General features: G+C 36.3%; 1 protein-coding gene across 5 annotated transcripts in view; it reads left to right on the top strand.

The window, feature by feature from the left end:
• The window catches only part of LOC117326374, a 63,714-nt gene extending 56,989 nt beyond the window's left edge, over window positions 1-6,725 (top strand). For all 5 annotated transcript variants that reach the window (XM_033883097.1, XM_033883096.1, XM_033883099.1 and 2 more), the window contains one exon: window positions 5,583-6,725. In XM_033883097.1, the coding sequence (XP_033738988.1) occupies window positions 5,583-6,503 (921 nt within the window). In that variant the 3' untranslated portion in view covers window positions 6,504-6,725. The remainder of the gene's footprint in view (window positions 1-5,582) is intronic.
• The last annotated feature ends 8,923 nt before the right edge of the window (window positions 6,726-15,648 follow it).

Consider the following 15,648-nt stretch of genomic DNA (forward strand, 5'->3'; position numbering starts at 1 on the left):
TGTTTCCTGGTATAATGACGGGAGGATGTTGTTTCCCGGTATAATGACGGGAGGATGTTGTTTCCTGGTATAATGACGGGAGGATGTTGTTTCCCGGTATAATGTCGGGAGGATGTTGTTTCCGGGTATAATGACGGGAGGATGTTGTTTCCTGATATAATGACGGGAGGGTGTTGTTTCCCGGTATAATGAGGAGAGGATATTGTTTCCGGGTATAATGTCGGGAGGATGTTGTTTCCCGGTATAATGACTGGAGGGTGTTGTTTCCGGTATAATGACGGGAGGATGTTGTTTCCTGGTATAATGACGGGAGGATGTTGTTTCCGGGTATAATGACGGGAGGGTGTTGTTTCCCGGTATAATGAGGAGAGGATATTGTTTCCGGTATAATGACGGGAGGATGTTGTTTCCGGGTATAATGACGGGAGGATGTTGTTTCCCGGTATAATGACGGGAGGATGTTGTTTCCGGTTATAATGACGGGAGGATGTTGTTTAGGGTATAATGACGGGAGGATATTGTTTCCTGATATAATGACGGGAGGATGTTGTTTCCTGGTATAATGACGGGAGGATGTTGTTTCCGGTATAATGACGGGAGGATGTTGTTTCCGGTATAATGACGGGAGGGTGTTGTTTCTTTTTTTTTTCGATAATTACAAACTGTATCTTGTTATTCAGATTTTTCATCACTGTAGAGTAAATGAGAGACAAATACATGTACTCCTTTACATACACTAACCCTATTTATATATCTCATTTGCATGTTCGCTCATACAGACGAAAACATTTTATGAGACTCGCACACATATATTTTCCTTTATTTCGCACACATTCTATGCTATAGATTTCTCATTTCCATAACCGCAAACAGGTACACACATCATGTATGAGATATTTCCTGGTATAGGTCTATTCTGAGATACATAATAATAATGATTATATGTAAAATTGCTAAGTAAGCCTTACTATAAAACACACAATTGATTATAATGTTACACATTTTGATACTACACTTTGTATTGGTATATTTGTGAAATCTCGACCCATCAGGATTCAACGAAAATATGATTATATAGTAAACTTTAGTTAGGGTACTGTAACAAATATGTGTGAACAGAAGCTCTTTTAAAGATATGTGCACCTATAAACTTGGATGAATTAAGATACATGTCTTGTTGTTACCTGAGACATGTGATACTAGTATGACAATACATTATACTTGTACGACAATACATTATACTTGTATGACAATACATTATACTTGTACGACAGTACATTATACTTGTACGACAATACATTATACTTGTGTGACAATACATTATACTTGTACGACAATACATTATACTTGTACGACAATACATTATACTAGTATGACAATACATTATACTTGTACGACAATACATTATACTTGTGTGACAATACATTATACTTGTATGACAATACATTATACTTGTACAATACATTATACTTGTATGACAATACATTATACTTGTACGACAATACATTATACTTGTATAACAATACATTATACTTGTATGACAATACATTATATTTGTACAATACATTATACTTGTATGACAATACATTATACTTGTGTGACAATACATTATACTTGTGTGACAATACATTATACTTGTGTGACAATACATTATATTTGTACAATACATTATACTTGTGTGACAATACATTATATTTGTACAATACATTATACTTGTATGACAATACATTATACTTGTGTGACAATACATTATACTTGTGTGACAATACATTATATTTGTACGACAATACATTATGCTTGTGTGACTATACATTATACTTGTATGACAATACATTATATTTGTACAATACATTATACTTGTATGACAATACATTATACTTGTGTGACAATACATTATACTTGTGTGACAAAACATTATACTAGTATGACAATACATAACACTTGTATGACAATACATAACACTTGTATGACAATACATTATATTTGTACGACAATACATTATATTTGTACGACAATACATTATATTTGTACGACAATACATTATATTTGTACAATACATTATACTTGTGTGACAATACATTATACTTGTATGACTTTATAACCCCCCCCCCCCCCCCCCCCCCCCCCCCCCCCCCCCAATTATTACAGATGAATCTCAGCTCAGGTGTTGGATGACACAATGCCCCAAATACAATACTTTGTCCACACATTTGTGCGTTTGTATTTTACAACGGTGGGATCGAAACACACATCAATATTTAGAAATGACAAAAATACAAAGCGAGTCGTATCAAGGACGTGTACATATATTACAATCATAGTTTGAATTATGTATTAAATTTGAGTCTGTATGAAAAAAATGAAGCTTTTATTTAGCATAAGCATAAACAGCTGAATACTAAAGTAATACGTATTTCTATGATTCGTGTTAAATAGCGTACATAGTCAACGTGTGTAGGTATAAAATAGCGTACATAGTCAACGTGTGTAGGTATAAAATAGTGTACATAGTCAACGTGGGTAGGTATAAAATAGCCTACATAGTCAACGTGTGTAGGTATAAAATAACGTACATAGTCAACGTGTGTAGGTATAAAATAGTGTACATAGTCAACGTGGGTAGGTATAAAATAGCGTACATAGTCAACGTGTGTAGGTATAAAATAGTGTACATAGTCAACGTGGGTAAGTATAAAATAGCGTACATAGTCAACGTGTGTATGTATAAAATAGCGTACATAGTCAACGTGTGTAGGTATAAAATAGCCTACATAGTCAACGTGTGTAGGTATAAAATAGCGTACATAGTCAACGTGTGTAGGTATAAAATAGCGTACATAGTCAACGTGTGTAGGTATAAAATAGCGTACATAGTCAACGTGTGTAGGTATAAAATAGCCTACATAGTCAACGTGTGTGGGTATAAAATAGCGTACATAGTCAACGTGTGTAGGTATAAAATAACGTACATAGTCAACGTGTGTAGGTATAAAATAGCCTACATAGTCAACGTGTGTAGGTATAAAATAGCGTACATAGTCAACGTGTGTGGGTATAAAATAGCGTACATAGTCAACGTGGGTATGTATACAATAGCGTACATAGTCAACGTGTGTAGGTATAAAATAGCGTACATAGTCAACGTGTGTAGGTATAAAATAGTGTACACATGTAGCCGCTGGGGTGTGTTTTGAAGAACAAAGAAATGCGCTGAATTTGTGAGACTAATGCAAACCAATTATAGTCAGTTTCTTACTTACCACAGGTAAAAAAACAGGTAAATATACAGGTAAATATACAGGTTAAAACAGGTAAATATACAGGTAAATATACAGGTAAATATACAGGTAAAAAACAGGTAAATATACAAGTAAAAAACAGATAAATATACAGGTAAATATACAGGTAAAAACAGGTAAATATACAGGTAAAAAACAGGTAAATATACAGGTAAAAAACAGGTAAATATACAGATAAATAACAGGTAAATATACAGGTAAAAAACAGGTAAATATACAGGTAAAAACAGGTAAATATACAGATAAATAACAGGTAAATATACAGGTAAAAAACAGATAAATATACAGGTAAAAACAGGTAAATATACAGGTAAAAAACAGGTAAATAGAGTATACAGGTAAATGCATTTGAAATAATGTATAATCCTTCTAAAAGAATGTTTACAGCCTATCGCGGGTGATCCCGGAGTCAACGAATTCAATGTTTATTATCATTTATATACATGTATCAACACAACATGGCGTGGAAATCATTTGTCGTGTGCTGGTCCGTGGACTATGTTAGCACTTGAAGCGTACAGATGTATTCCCGGGGATGTTCGGTATAATTTCTCTGTATGTGACACTCGACACTTCACGCCTCGATGGTGAGTGATGATAAATAAGGTCGCGGACCGGAGCCCTCGTTGATCACAAGCGGCTGCTATCTGGTTGAAAAAATCACAATATTTAATTTTATTTTCTAAAATAGACTCTAAGATGGATAAGCTGACATGTAGAATCCTAGGCAGAATATTACAGAGACTATGTAACCTTTTTATAAAAACCGCTCCGCATTTCTTAATATTAGTTATAAATTCCTAAATTTCTTTCAACCGCTACAACTATCGGACACACTTAGTCTCGATCGGTCCTCGTACGCACGTTCGTCTGCGCGATACAATATCGTGCATACATTGTGTAGACTTCGTGTACACATCGTGTAGATTTGTGTGATCCTGTTTGTTTACATGGAGCTCCATAGGATACCTGCCTCTTACAGTTTTAAAGTAGCTTGCCCTAACAATTGTATATCAAAGTGGATTGTCGTTACATAACCAAATGTTATATTGTGTTGCGGTATGTATGTACTTCATAACAGGAGGCAGAGTTTAACGTCTGTATATGGAAACATGCACGTGCTTCAGTACGTGTTTTATATATCACAACTGTTCGCTAGTGTTTGCTACTCTGAGTAAAGTGTGTTCTCTATACTATCCTGTACACATCTTCTATATCTACTGACATCTGAGTCGTTGTCCATACAAAGTTCAGAATTCTCCTTGCACTTGGCGTTACTTTAACAATGTACCCTTTAGCCATCGTTATGAGGTATCCGGAGTTCATATATTTAGAAAATCCATCATATTATATTTCGACGTATCCTGAGCACATCGGGTACATCATCGTCATTCGTGATGTAATATAAGTGACGGATGGATACTTGTTGCGCTTGTGTATTTAGCGGAAGTGCAATAAGAATATCTTTAACAACCAATTCCGACTTTATTTGGCCTCGTGTCTCTTCCCCTGGGAATATGCTTTTAAATTTAACCATATTCAGTTCATTTTGCCTTAAAGAACAGTTCCAAAGCCATCCCTGGTTCCCCTATCGGCCCTCGTGCCCTCACACCCTGGCGAGCCAGAACCTTCATTTATATAACAGTGTGTCTACTTAAACCAATAATTCTCCAGACTTAATATGATGAAAATCCATATCAGAAAGAAAAGTCTTTTAAAGGATTGATCAAATTTGGACAAAATCCTGTCATTCCTTCACAAGGCGTATTATAGTAATTAATATGTTAAAGAATGAACTAATTTCTCCTATTGGGCCCTGCCCCTCTGACCCGAGGGTGAACCTGGCCTACTGTTTATATAAAAGGCTTCGCATCCACAAGAGTATGGATGGTATTTTTACAAAAGAAGTTCTACAGCCCTTCGTAGAAGATGAAATTCCTTATCTAATAGGGAGATGTTAGCACATTAGTCTTGATATGTAAATAGCTTTTGTATTTGTTGACTAGCTGACCAGTAAATGAGGTAATATCAGCGATTTGACGCTGCTTTGGAAATGTTTCATTAGCTTAATTGTCATCATGACTTTTTCGAATCGTTGGAATACAAGTTGTTGTTGTGATCGAGAAAACTTTCGAAAAATGGTGTAATTCCTGGTTTATCTTGCTCTCGTTGGCGACCTAATCATGAAACTGATCTTAAGACATTTAAAGAAATATAAACCTTTTTGAATTCATGAATATTGTGTTCTCGTTATTTAATGCCATCTATTCTTTTTTTTTTCAGCCAAAGAGAAGCAGTGAGTTTCTGTTCCTTGTGCTTTGTTTTGTGATGTTGACTAGCCCAGCATTGGCTTACCCTAGAAAACGTCCGCCCCCAACAAAGCTTAGTAACATCACGGAAATCACAGTTCCCCGCTGTAGTCCCGTGGACCCCGAACATCTCCGTTATCGTATGGGAAAACTATACGACGAATCGAGGATGGCTATGGACGAGGAGGATGTGAAAAGGAGCACGTTGAGAGAACGTTCTATAGAGGACGACGATGATTTCGAGAACGATGATGACGATGATGAATTCGGTAATACAGTGGATGATTTCGATTTAGATATAGATTCGATTTCTAACTCAATGAGTGATGGCAGTTACAGAAACTCACAGGACACAACCGTTCGAACGCAGGACTCGGCGTACTTAGATTCTATGAAATTCATGAGACGGAGAAAACGGCGAGCGATTATTGAAGAGGAAGAGGAGGATGAAGATGATTTCGATGAGGATGTGACATTTTACCAAAGATTAATGCAATTAAATGTAAGACACAAGCGGGCGGGTTCCCGCAGGGGCAGAAGGCGAAAACTAAAACAGAAACTAAAACGGAAAGAACACTTGTCATGGAAATGTAAAATGAAAAAGAAATGGAATAAAACTAAACCAGGTTATTTTCCCAAGTATTATAATTCCGTGGAATGTGTAACAAAGTTGTGTTATTATAAATTAAACGAGTGCGTTGAGCAGGGATACACAATCAACTTATTTAAAATGGACCCAAATCGGTGTAACCCTGTTCCTACAGTGGGACTCAACACGACGTACGAGGAGGTATGGGTGTTCGAGAAACTCCACGTCAACGTATGGTGTGAATGTGGTAATCCAAAGAACAAACAAAAGCGGAAAAACCGACGGCGACGTCCGAGAGACGTGTGATATTTATAGACTAGGGATTTACCGTTACAGTGATGTGTTCTTGCGCATGCGCCAACTGTGATACAATGGTGCCGCAGCTTACTGTGTACTGTTATTGAGGATTCTGCTGGAGGATTGTTGTCCACTTGTTGTTACTAAAGACAGGCCTGGCTGGCTCTCCGGCCTGAGTTTACTAGCCAGAGTCATATATTTATTACGTATGTTATGAAATCCAGCGATGGGGCGGGGTGGGGGCGGGGTGGGGTTGGGGTTGGGGTTGACGTTGTGTAGCCAGTACATATACCGCCCGTCAAGACAGGACTTGTGCACGGGCGGTGACGTGATAAGGATGCGTGCAATGATCTAATGACATGCTTACGTGTTGTGATATATTATTAATTATGAATATTATAATACTGCATTTATTGTTGTTATGGGGTTCGCATACTGTCGGTTCTGTTGACATTCCACGTAACACAAGCTCCGTGGCGACGGACATTCAAGCAAGAAGCATGACAAGTGTGCACGGGAGGGGCCTCCTTCCAGAAATCCACAGGCATACCAAGATAGATGTGTTCAATGACGGGGTCCGTCCTGTGTGTACGGGCGCGGTGATCACCCGTGATACGCACGCGCTTAGGACACAAACACAATCCAACGCGGAAAGGCAAACAATGTTTTTCCAAAACTTTTACGTTTACAGCAAACAGTCATATTAGGAAGTTTTTTGGGGAAAATGAACTCTGACGAAACCTTACAAATGGCCCATAAACCATTGTAGTTGATATTGCCATAGTGAGTAGAGAACTCTTTCGGGCTCGCAGCAGCAGCAGCAGTACGTGTCGAGCATGCTGGTGCGGGGCGTGTGGTAGTGTTATGTATGTTAGGGTGAAAGTTATCGCTATCAAAGTGGTATTTGTTATGACTATTTAAATTATTGTAAAATTTCTACAAAACATAAAATATAATATAAAAATTCTGAAAAAAACATACGTCTCAATGTTTTTTGTTTTTGTCGACGTTTAGAATGAACAAATTCTGATCATCGTTAGCAATTCCAGGGCGAAGATCCAAGATGCAATGTTTTCTTCTGGTAAGAATTAAGACAAAAAAAACCCAGGTTTTACCTAATTAAATCACCTTGACTTTGGATTTTTTGGTAAGACATTAGCTATATACCTAGTTCGGTAGACCAGAAGAATTGTGACGTAGCGAAAACGGCACAAATTGTCGAAAACAATGCTCCATATCATGCAATCGTTTGTGCAACAACATCATTGTGATTTGATATATCAATGTCTCGGTTTTGAAAAACACCGAGTCGAAATTCTGGATAATGGTTAATGGGGCTTGATCATAAGCCACTTAATTACTGAGAAAAATGTTATAGGGTTTAAATACATCTGACTCAAGTGAGCATGACAGTAGGTCAAGGTCGTTCAATTGATCAGATTTGGTAGCCCTTTGTCTTATATCAAGGTAACTGACCTTTTCATTAAAGAGAATCATTATTTGAATATTTCCACACATTTAACCCCTGTGACCTTGAAAGTTGGTCAAAGTCAGCCATTTGAACAAATTTGGTTACCCTTCCTTTCAGCGTGGTACTGGCTAAGATACAAAAATCTGGGTAAATCAGAAAACGTTGAAAATATTTTAATATATTTGAAATATGTGGCCTTGAAAGTATGTCAGCGTCGTTTCAACAAACTTGTAAGTCACTTATTCGAGCATAAATCTGACCTACAGTTAATATGTTAACGTGTAACCTCTTCGTTCATCAGAAGTTGATGGTAAACCAAACAGAGGATACATTTATACCAAACAGAGGATACAGTTATACCAAACAGTGGATACAGTTATACCAAACAGTGGATACAGTTATACCAAACAGAGTACACAGTTATACCAAACAGTGGATACAGTTATACCAAACAGAGGATACAGTTATACCAAACAGTGGATACAGTTATACCAAACAGAGTACACAGTTATACCAAACAGAGGATACATTTATACCAAACAGAGGATACCGTTATACCAAACAGAGGATACAGTTATACCAAACAGTGGATACAGTTATACCAAACAGAGTACACAGTTATACCAAACAGTGGATACAGTTATACCAAACAGTGGATACAGTTATACCAAACAGAGGATACAGTTATACCAAACAGAGGATACAGTTATACCAAACAGTGGATACAGTTATACCAAACAGTGGATACAGTTATACCAAACAGTGGATACAGTTATACCAAATAGAGTACACAGTTATACCAAACAGAGGATACAGTTATACCAAACAGAGGATACAGTTATACCAAACAGAGTACACAGTTATACCAAACAGAGTACACAGCTATACCAAACAGTGTATACAGTTATACCAAACAGTGGATACAGTTATACCAAACAGTGGATACAGTTATACCAAACAGTGGATACAGTTATACCAAACAGAGGATACAGTTATACCAAATAGAGTACACAGTTATACCAAACAGAGTACACAGTTATACCAAACAGTGGATACAGTTATACCAAACAGTGGATACAGTTATACCAAACATAGGATACAGTTATACCAAACAGTGTATACAGTTATACCAAACAGTGTATACAGTTATACCAAACAGTGGATACAGTTATATCAAACAGAGTACACAGTTATACCAAACAGAGTACACAGTTATACCAAACAGAGTACACAGCTATACCACACAGTGTATATAGTTATACCAAACAGTGGATACAGTTATACCAAACAGTGGATACAGTTATACCAAACAGTGGATACAGTTATACCAAACAGTGGATACAGTTATACCAAACAGAGGATACAGTTATACCAAACAGAGGATACAGTTATACCAAACAGAGTACACAGTTATATCAAACAGAGTACACAGTTATACCAAACAGTGGATACAGTTATGCCAAACAGAGTAAACAGTTATACCAAACAGTGGATACAGTTATACCAAACAGTGGATACAGTTATACCAAACAGTGGATACAGTTATACCAAATAGAGTACACAGTTATACCAAACAGAGGATACAGTTATACCAAACAGAGGATACAGTTATACCAAACAGAGTACACAGTTATACCAAACAGAGTACACAGCTATACCAAACAGTGTATACAGTTATACCAAACAGAGGATACAGTTATACCAAACAGAGTATACAGTTATACCAAGCAGAGTACACAGTTATACCAAACAGAGGATACAGTTATACCAAACAGAGTACACAGTTATACCAAACAGTGGATACAGTTATACCAAACAGAGGACACAGTTATACCAAACAGTGGATACAGTTATACCAAACAGAGTACACAGTTATACCAAACAGAGGATACAGTTATACCAAACAGAGGACACAGTTATACCAAAAAGTGGATATAGTTACACCAAACAGTGTACACAGTTATACCAAACAGTGTATACAGTTATACCAAACAGTGTACACAATTATACCAAACAGTGTATACAGTTATACCAAACAGAGTACACAGTTATACCAAGCAGAGTACACAGTTATACCAAACAGTGGATATAGTTATACCAAACAGTGGATATAGTTATACCAAACAGTGTACACAATTATACCAAACAGAGTACACAGTTATACCAAACAGAGTACACAGTTATACCAAACAGAGTACACAGTTATACAAAACAGAGGATACGGTTATACCAAACAGAGTACACAGTTATACCAAACAGTGGATACAGTTATGCCAAACAGAGTAAACAGTTATACCAAACAGTGGATACAGTTATACCAAACAGAGTACACAGTTATATCAAACAGAGTACACAGTTATACCAAACAGTGGATACAGTTATGCCAAACAGAGTAAACAGTTATACCAAACAGTGGATACAGTTATACCAAACAGTGGATACAGTTATACCAAACAGTGGATACAGTTATACCAAATAGAGTACACAGTTATACCAAACAGAGGATACAGTTATACCAAACAGAGGATACAGTTATACCAAACAGAGTACACAGTTATACCAAACAGAGTACACAGCTATACCAAACAGTGTATACAGTTATACCAAACAGAGGATAAAGTTATACCAAACAGAGTATACAGTTATACCAAACAGAGTATACAGTTATACCAAGCAGAGTACACAGTTATACCAAACAGAGGATACAGTTATACCAAACAGAGGATACAGTTATACCAAACAGTGGATACAGTTATACCAAACAGAGGACACAGTTATACCAAACAGTGGATACAGTTATACCAAACAGAGTACACAGTTATACCAAACAGAGGATACAGTTATACCAAACAGAGGACACAGTTATACCAAAAAGTGGATATAGTTACACCAAACAGTGTACACAGTTATACCAAACAGTGTATACAGTTATACCAAACAGTGTACACAATTATACCAAACAGTGTATACAGTTATACCAAACAGAGTACACAGTTATACCAAGCAGAGTACACAGTTATACCAAACAGTGGATATAGTTATACCAAACAGTGGATATAGTTATACCAAACAGTGTACACAATTATACCAAACAGAGTACACAGTTATACCAAACAGAGTACACAGTTATACCAAACAGAGTACACAGTTATACAAAACAGAGGATACGGTTATACCAAACAGAGTACACAGTTATACCAAACAGTGGATACAGTTATACCAAACAGTGGATACAGTTATATCAAACAGTGTATACAGTTATACCAAACAGAGTATACAGTTATACCAAGCAGAGTACACAGTTATACCAAACAGAGGATACAGTTATACCAAACAGAGGATACAGTTATACCAAACAGTGGATACAGTTATACCAAACAGAGGACACAGTTATACCAAACAGTGGATACAGTTATACCAAACAGTGGATACATTTATACCAAACAGTGTATACAGCTATACCAAACAGAGTACACAGTTATACCAAACAGAGGATACAGTTATACCAAACAGTGGATACAGTTATACCAAACAGAGGATACAGTTATACCAAATAGAGTACACAGTTATACCAAACAGTGGATACAGTTATACCAAACAGTGGATACAGTTATACCAAACAGTGGATACAGTTATACCAAATAGAGTACACAGTTATACCAAACAGAGGATACAGTTATACCAAACAGAGGATACAGTTATACCAAACAGAGTACACAGTTATACCAAACAGAGTACACAGCTATACCAAACAGTGTATACAGTTATACCAAACAGTGGATACAGTTATACCAAACAGTGGATACAGTTATACCAAACAGTGGATACAGTTATACCAAACAGAGGATACAGTTATACCAAATAGAGTACACAGTTATACCAAACAGAGTACACAGTTATACCAAACAGTGGATACAGTTATACCAAACAGTGGATACAGTTATACCAAACATAGGATACAGTTATACCAAACAGTGTATACAGTTATACCAAACAGTGTATACAGTTATACCAAACAGTGGATACAGTTATATCAAACAGAGTACACAGTTATACCAAACAGAGTACACAGTTATACCAAACAGAGTACACAGCTATACCAAACAGTGTATATAGTTATACCAAACAGTGGATACAGTTATACCAAACAGTGGATACAGTTATACCAAACAGTGGATACAGTTATACCAAACAGTGGATACAGTTATACCAAACAGTGGATACAGTTATACCAAACAGAGGATACAGTTATACCAAACAGAGGATACAGTTATACCAAACAGAGGATACAGTTATACCAAACAGAGTACACAGTTATATCAAACAGAGTACACAGTTATACCAAACAGTGGATACAGTTATGCCAAACAGAGTAAACAGTTATACCAAACAGTGGATACAGTTATACCAAACAGTGGATACAGTTATACCAAACAGTGGATACAGTTATACCAAATAGAGTACACAGTTATACCAAACAGAGGATACAGTTATACCAAACAGAGGATACAGTTATACCAAACAGAGTACACGGTTATACCAAACAGAGTACACAGCTATACCAAACAGTGTATACAGTTATACCAAACAGTGGATACAGTTATACCAAACAGTGGATACAGTTATACCAACCAACCAAACAGTGGATACAGTTATACCAAACAGAGGATACAGTTATACCAAATAGAGTACACAGTTATACCAAACAGAGTAGACAGTTATACCAAACAGTGGATACAGTTATACCAAACAGTGGATACAGTTATACCAAACATAGGATACAGTTATACCAAACAGTGTATACAGTTATACCAAAGAGTGTATACAGTTATACCAAACAGTGGATACAGTTATATCAAACAGAGTACACAGTTATACCAAACAGAGTACACAGTTATACCAAACAGAGTACACAGCTATACCAAACAGTGTATATAGTTATACCAAACAGTGGATACAGTTATACCAAACAGTGGATACAGTTATACCAAACAGTGGATACAGTTATACCAAACAGTGGATACAGTTATACCAAACAGTGGATACAGTTATACCAAACAGAGGATACAGTTATACCAAACAGAGGATACAGTTATACCAAACAGAGTACACAGTTATATCAAACAGAGTACACAGTTATACCAAACAGTGGATACAGTTATACCAAACAGAGGATACAGTTATACCAAACAGAGGATACAGTTATACCAAACAGAGTACACAGCTATACCAAACAGAGTACACAGTTATACCAAACAGAGGATACACTTATACCAAACAGTGGATACAGTTATACCAAACAGTGGATACAGTTATACCAAACAGTGGATACAATTATACCAAACAGTGGATACAGTTATACCGAACAGAGGATACAGTTAAACCAAACAGAGTACACAGTTATACCAAACAGAGTAAACAGTTATACCAAACAGAGGATACACTTATACCAAACAGTGGATACAGTTATACCAAACAGTGGATACAGTTTTACCAAACAGTGGATACAGTTATACCAAACAGTGGATACAGTTATACCAAACAGAGGATACAGTTATACCAAACAGAGGATACAGTTATACCAAACAGAGTACACAGTTATATCAAACAGAGTACACAGTTATACCAAACAGTGGATACAGTTATACCAAACAGAGGATACAGTTATACCAAACAGAGGATACAGTTATACCAAACAGAGTACACAGCTATACCAAACAGAGTACACAGTTATACCAAACAGAGGATACACTTATACCAAACAGTGGATACAGTTATACCAAACAGTGGATACAGTTATACCAAACAGTGGATACAATTATACCAAACAGTGGATACAGTTATACCGAACAGAGGATACAGTTAAACCAAACAGAGTACACAGTTATACCAAACAGAGTAAACAGTTATACCAAACAGAGGATACACTTATACCAAACAGTGGATACAGTTATACCAAACAGTGGATACAGTTTTACCAAACAGTGGATACAGTTATACCAAACAGAGGACACAGTTATACCAAACAGTGGAAACAGTTATGCCAAACAGAGTAAACAGTTATACTAAACAGAGGATACAGTTATACCAAACAGAGGATACAGTTATACCAAACAGAGGATACAGTTATACCAAACAGTTGATACAGTTATACCAAACAAAGTATACAGTTATACAAACAGTCAACAGTTATACCATACAGAGGATACAGTTATACCAAACAGAGGATACAGTTATACCAAACAGAGTATACAGTTATACAAACAGAGTATACAGTTATACCAAACAGAGGATACAGTTATACCAAACAGAGGATACAGTTATACCAAATAGAGTACACAGTTATACCAAACAGTGGATACAGTTATACCAAACAGTGTATACAGTTATACCAAACAGAGTATACAGTTATACAACAGAGTATACAGTTATACCAAACAGTGGATACAGTTATACCAAACAGAGGATACAGTTATACCAAACAGAGTATACAGTTATACAAACAGAGTATACAGTTATACCAAACAGAGGATACAGTTATACCAAACAGAGGATACAGTTATACCAAATAGAGTACACAGTTATACCAAACAGTGGATACAGTTATACCAAACAGAGGATACAGTTATACCAAACAGAGTATACAGTTATACCAAACAGAGTATACAGTTATACCAAACATATGATAAAGTTATACCAAACGGAGTATACAGTTATACCAAACAGAGGATACAGTTATACCAAACAGAGTACACAGTTATACCAAACAGTGGATACAGTTATACCAAACAGTGGATACAGTTATACCAAACAGTGGATACAGTTATACCAAACAGAGGATACAGTTATACCAAGCAGAGTACACAGTTATACCAAACAGAGGATACAGTTATACCAAACAGAGGATACAGTTATACCAAACAGTGGATACAGTTATACCAAACAGAGGACACAGTTATACCAAACAGTGGATACAGTTATACCAAACAGTGGATACAGTTATACCAAACAGTGTATACAGCTATACCAAACAGAGTACACAGTTATACCAAACAGAGGATACAGTTATACCAAACAGTGGATACAGTTATACCAAACAGTGGATACAGTTATACCAAACAGAGGATACAGTTATACCAAATAGAGTACACAGTTATACCAAACAGTGGATACAGTTATACCAAACAGTGGATACAGTTATACCAAACAGTGGATACAATTATACCAAATAGAGTACACAGTTATACCAAACAGAGGATACAGTTATACCAAACAGAGGATACAGTTATACCAAACAGAGTACACAGTTATACCAAACAGAGTACACAGCTATACCAAACAGTGTATACAGTTATACCAAACAGTGGATACAGTTATACCAAACAGTGGATACAGTTATACCAAACAGTGGATACAGTTATACCAAATAGAGTACACAGTTATACCAAACAGAGTACACAGTTATACCAAACAGTGGATACAGTTATACCAAACAGTGGATACAGTTATACCAAACATAGGATACAGTTATACCAAACAGTGTATACAGTTATACCAAACAGTGTATAAAGTTATACCAAACAGTGGATACAGTTATATCAAACAGAGTACACAGTTATACCAAACAGAGTACACAGCTATACCAAACAGTGTATACAGTTATACCAAACAGTGGATACAGTT

The sequence above is a fragment of the Pecten maximus genome, chromosome 4, assembly GCF_902652985.1.
Source record: "Pecten maximus chromosome 4, xPecMax1.1, whole genome shotgun sequence".
Lineage (NCBI taxonomy): Eukaryota > Metazoa > Mollusca > Bivalvia > Pectinida > Pectinidae > Pecten > Pecten maximus.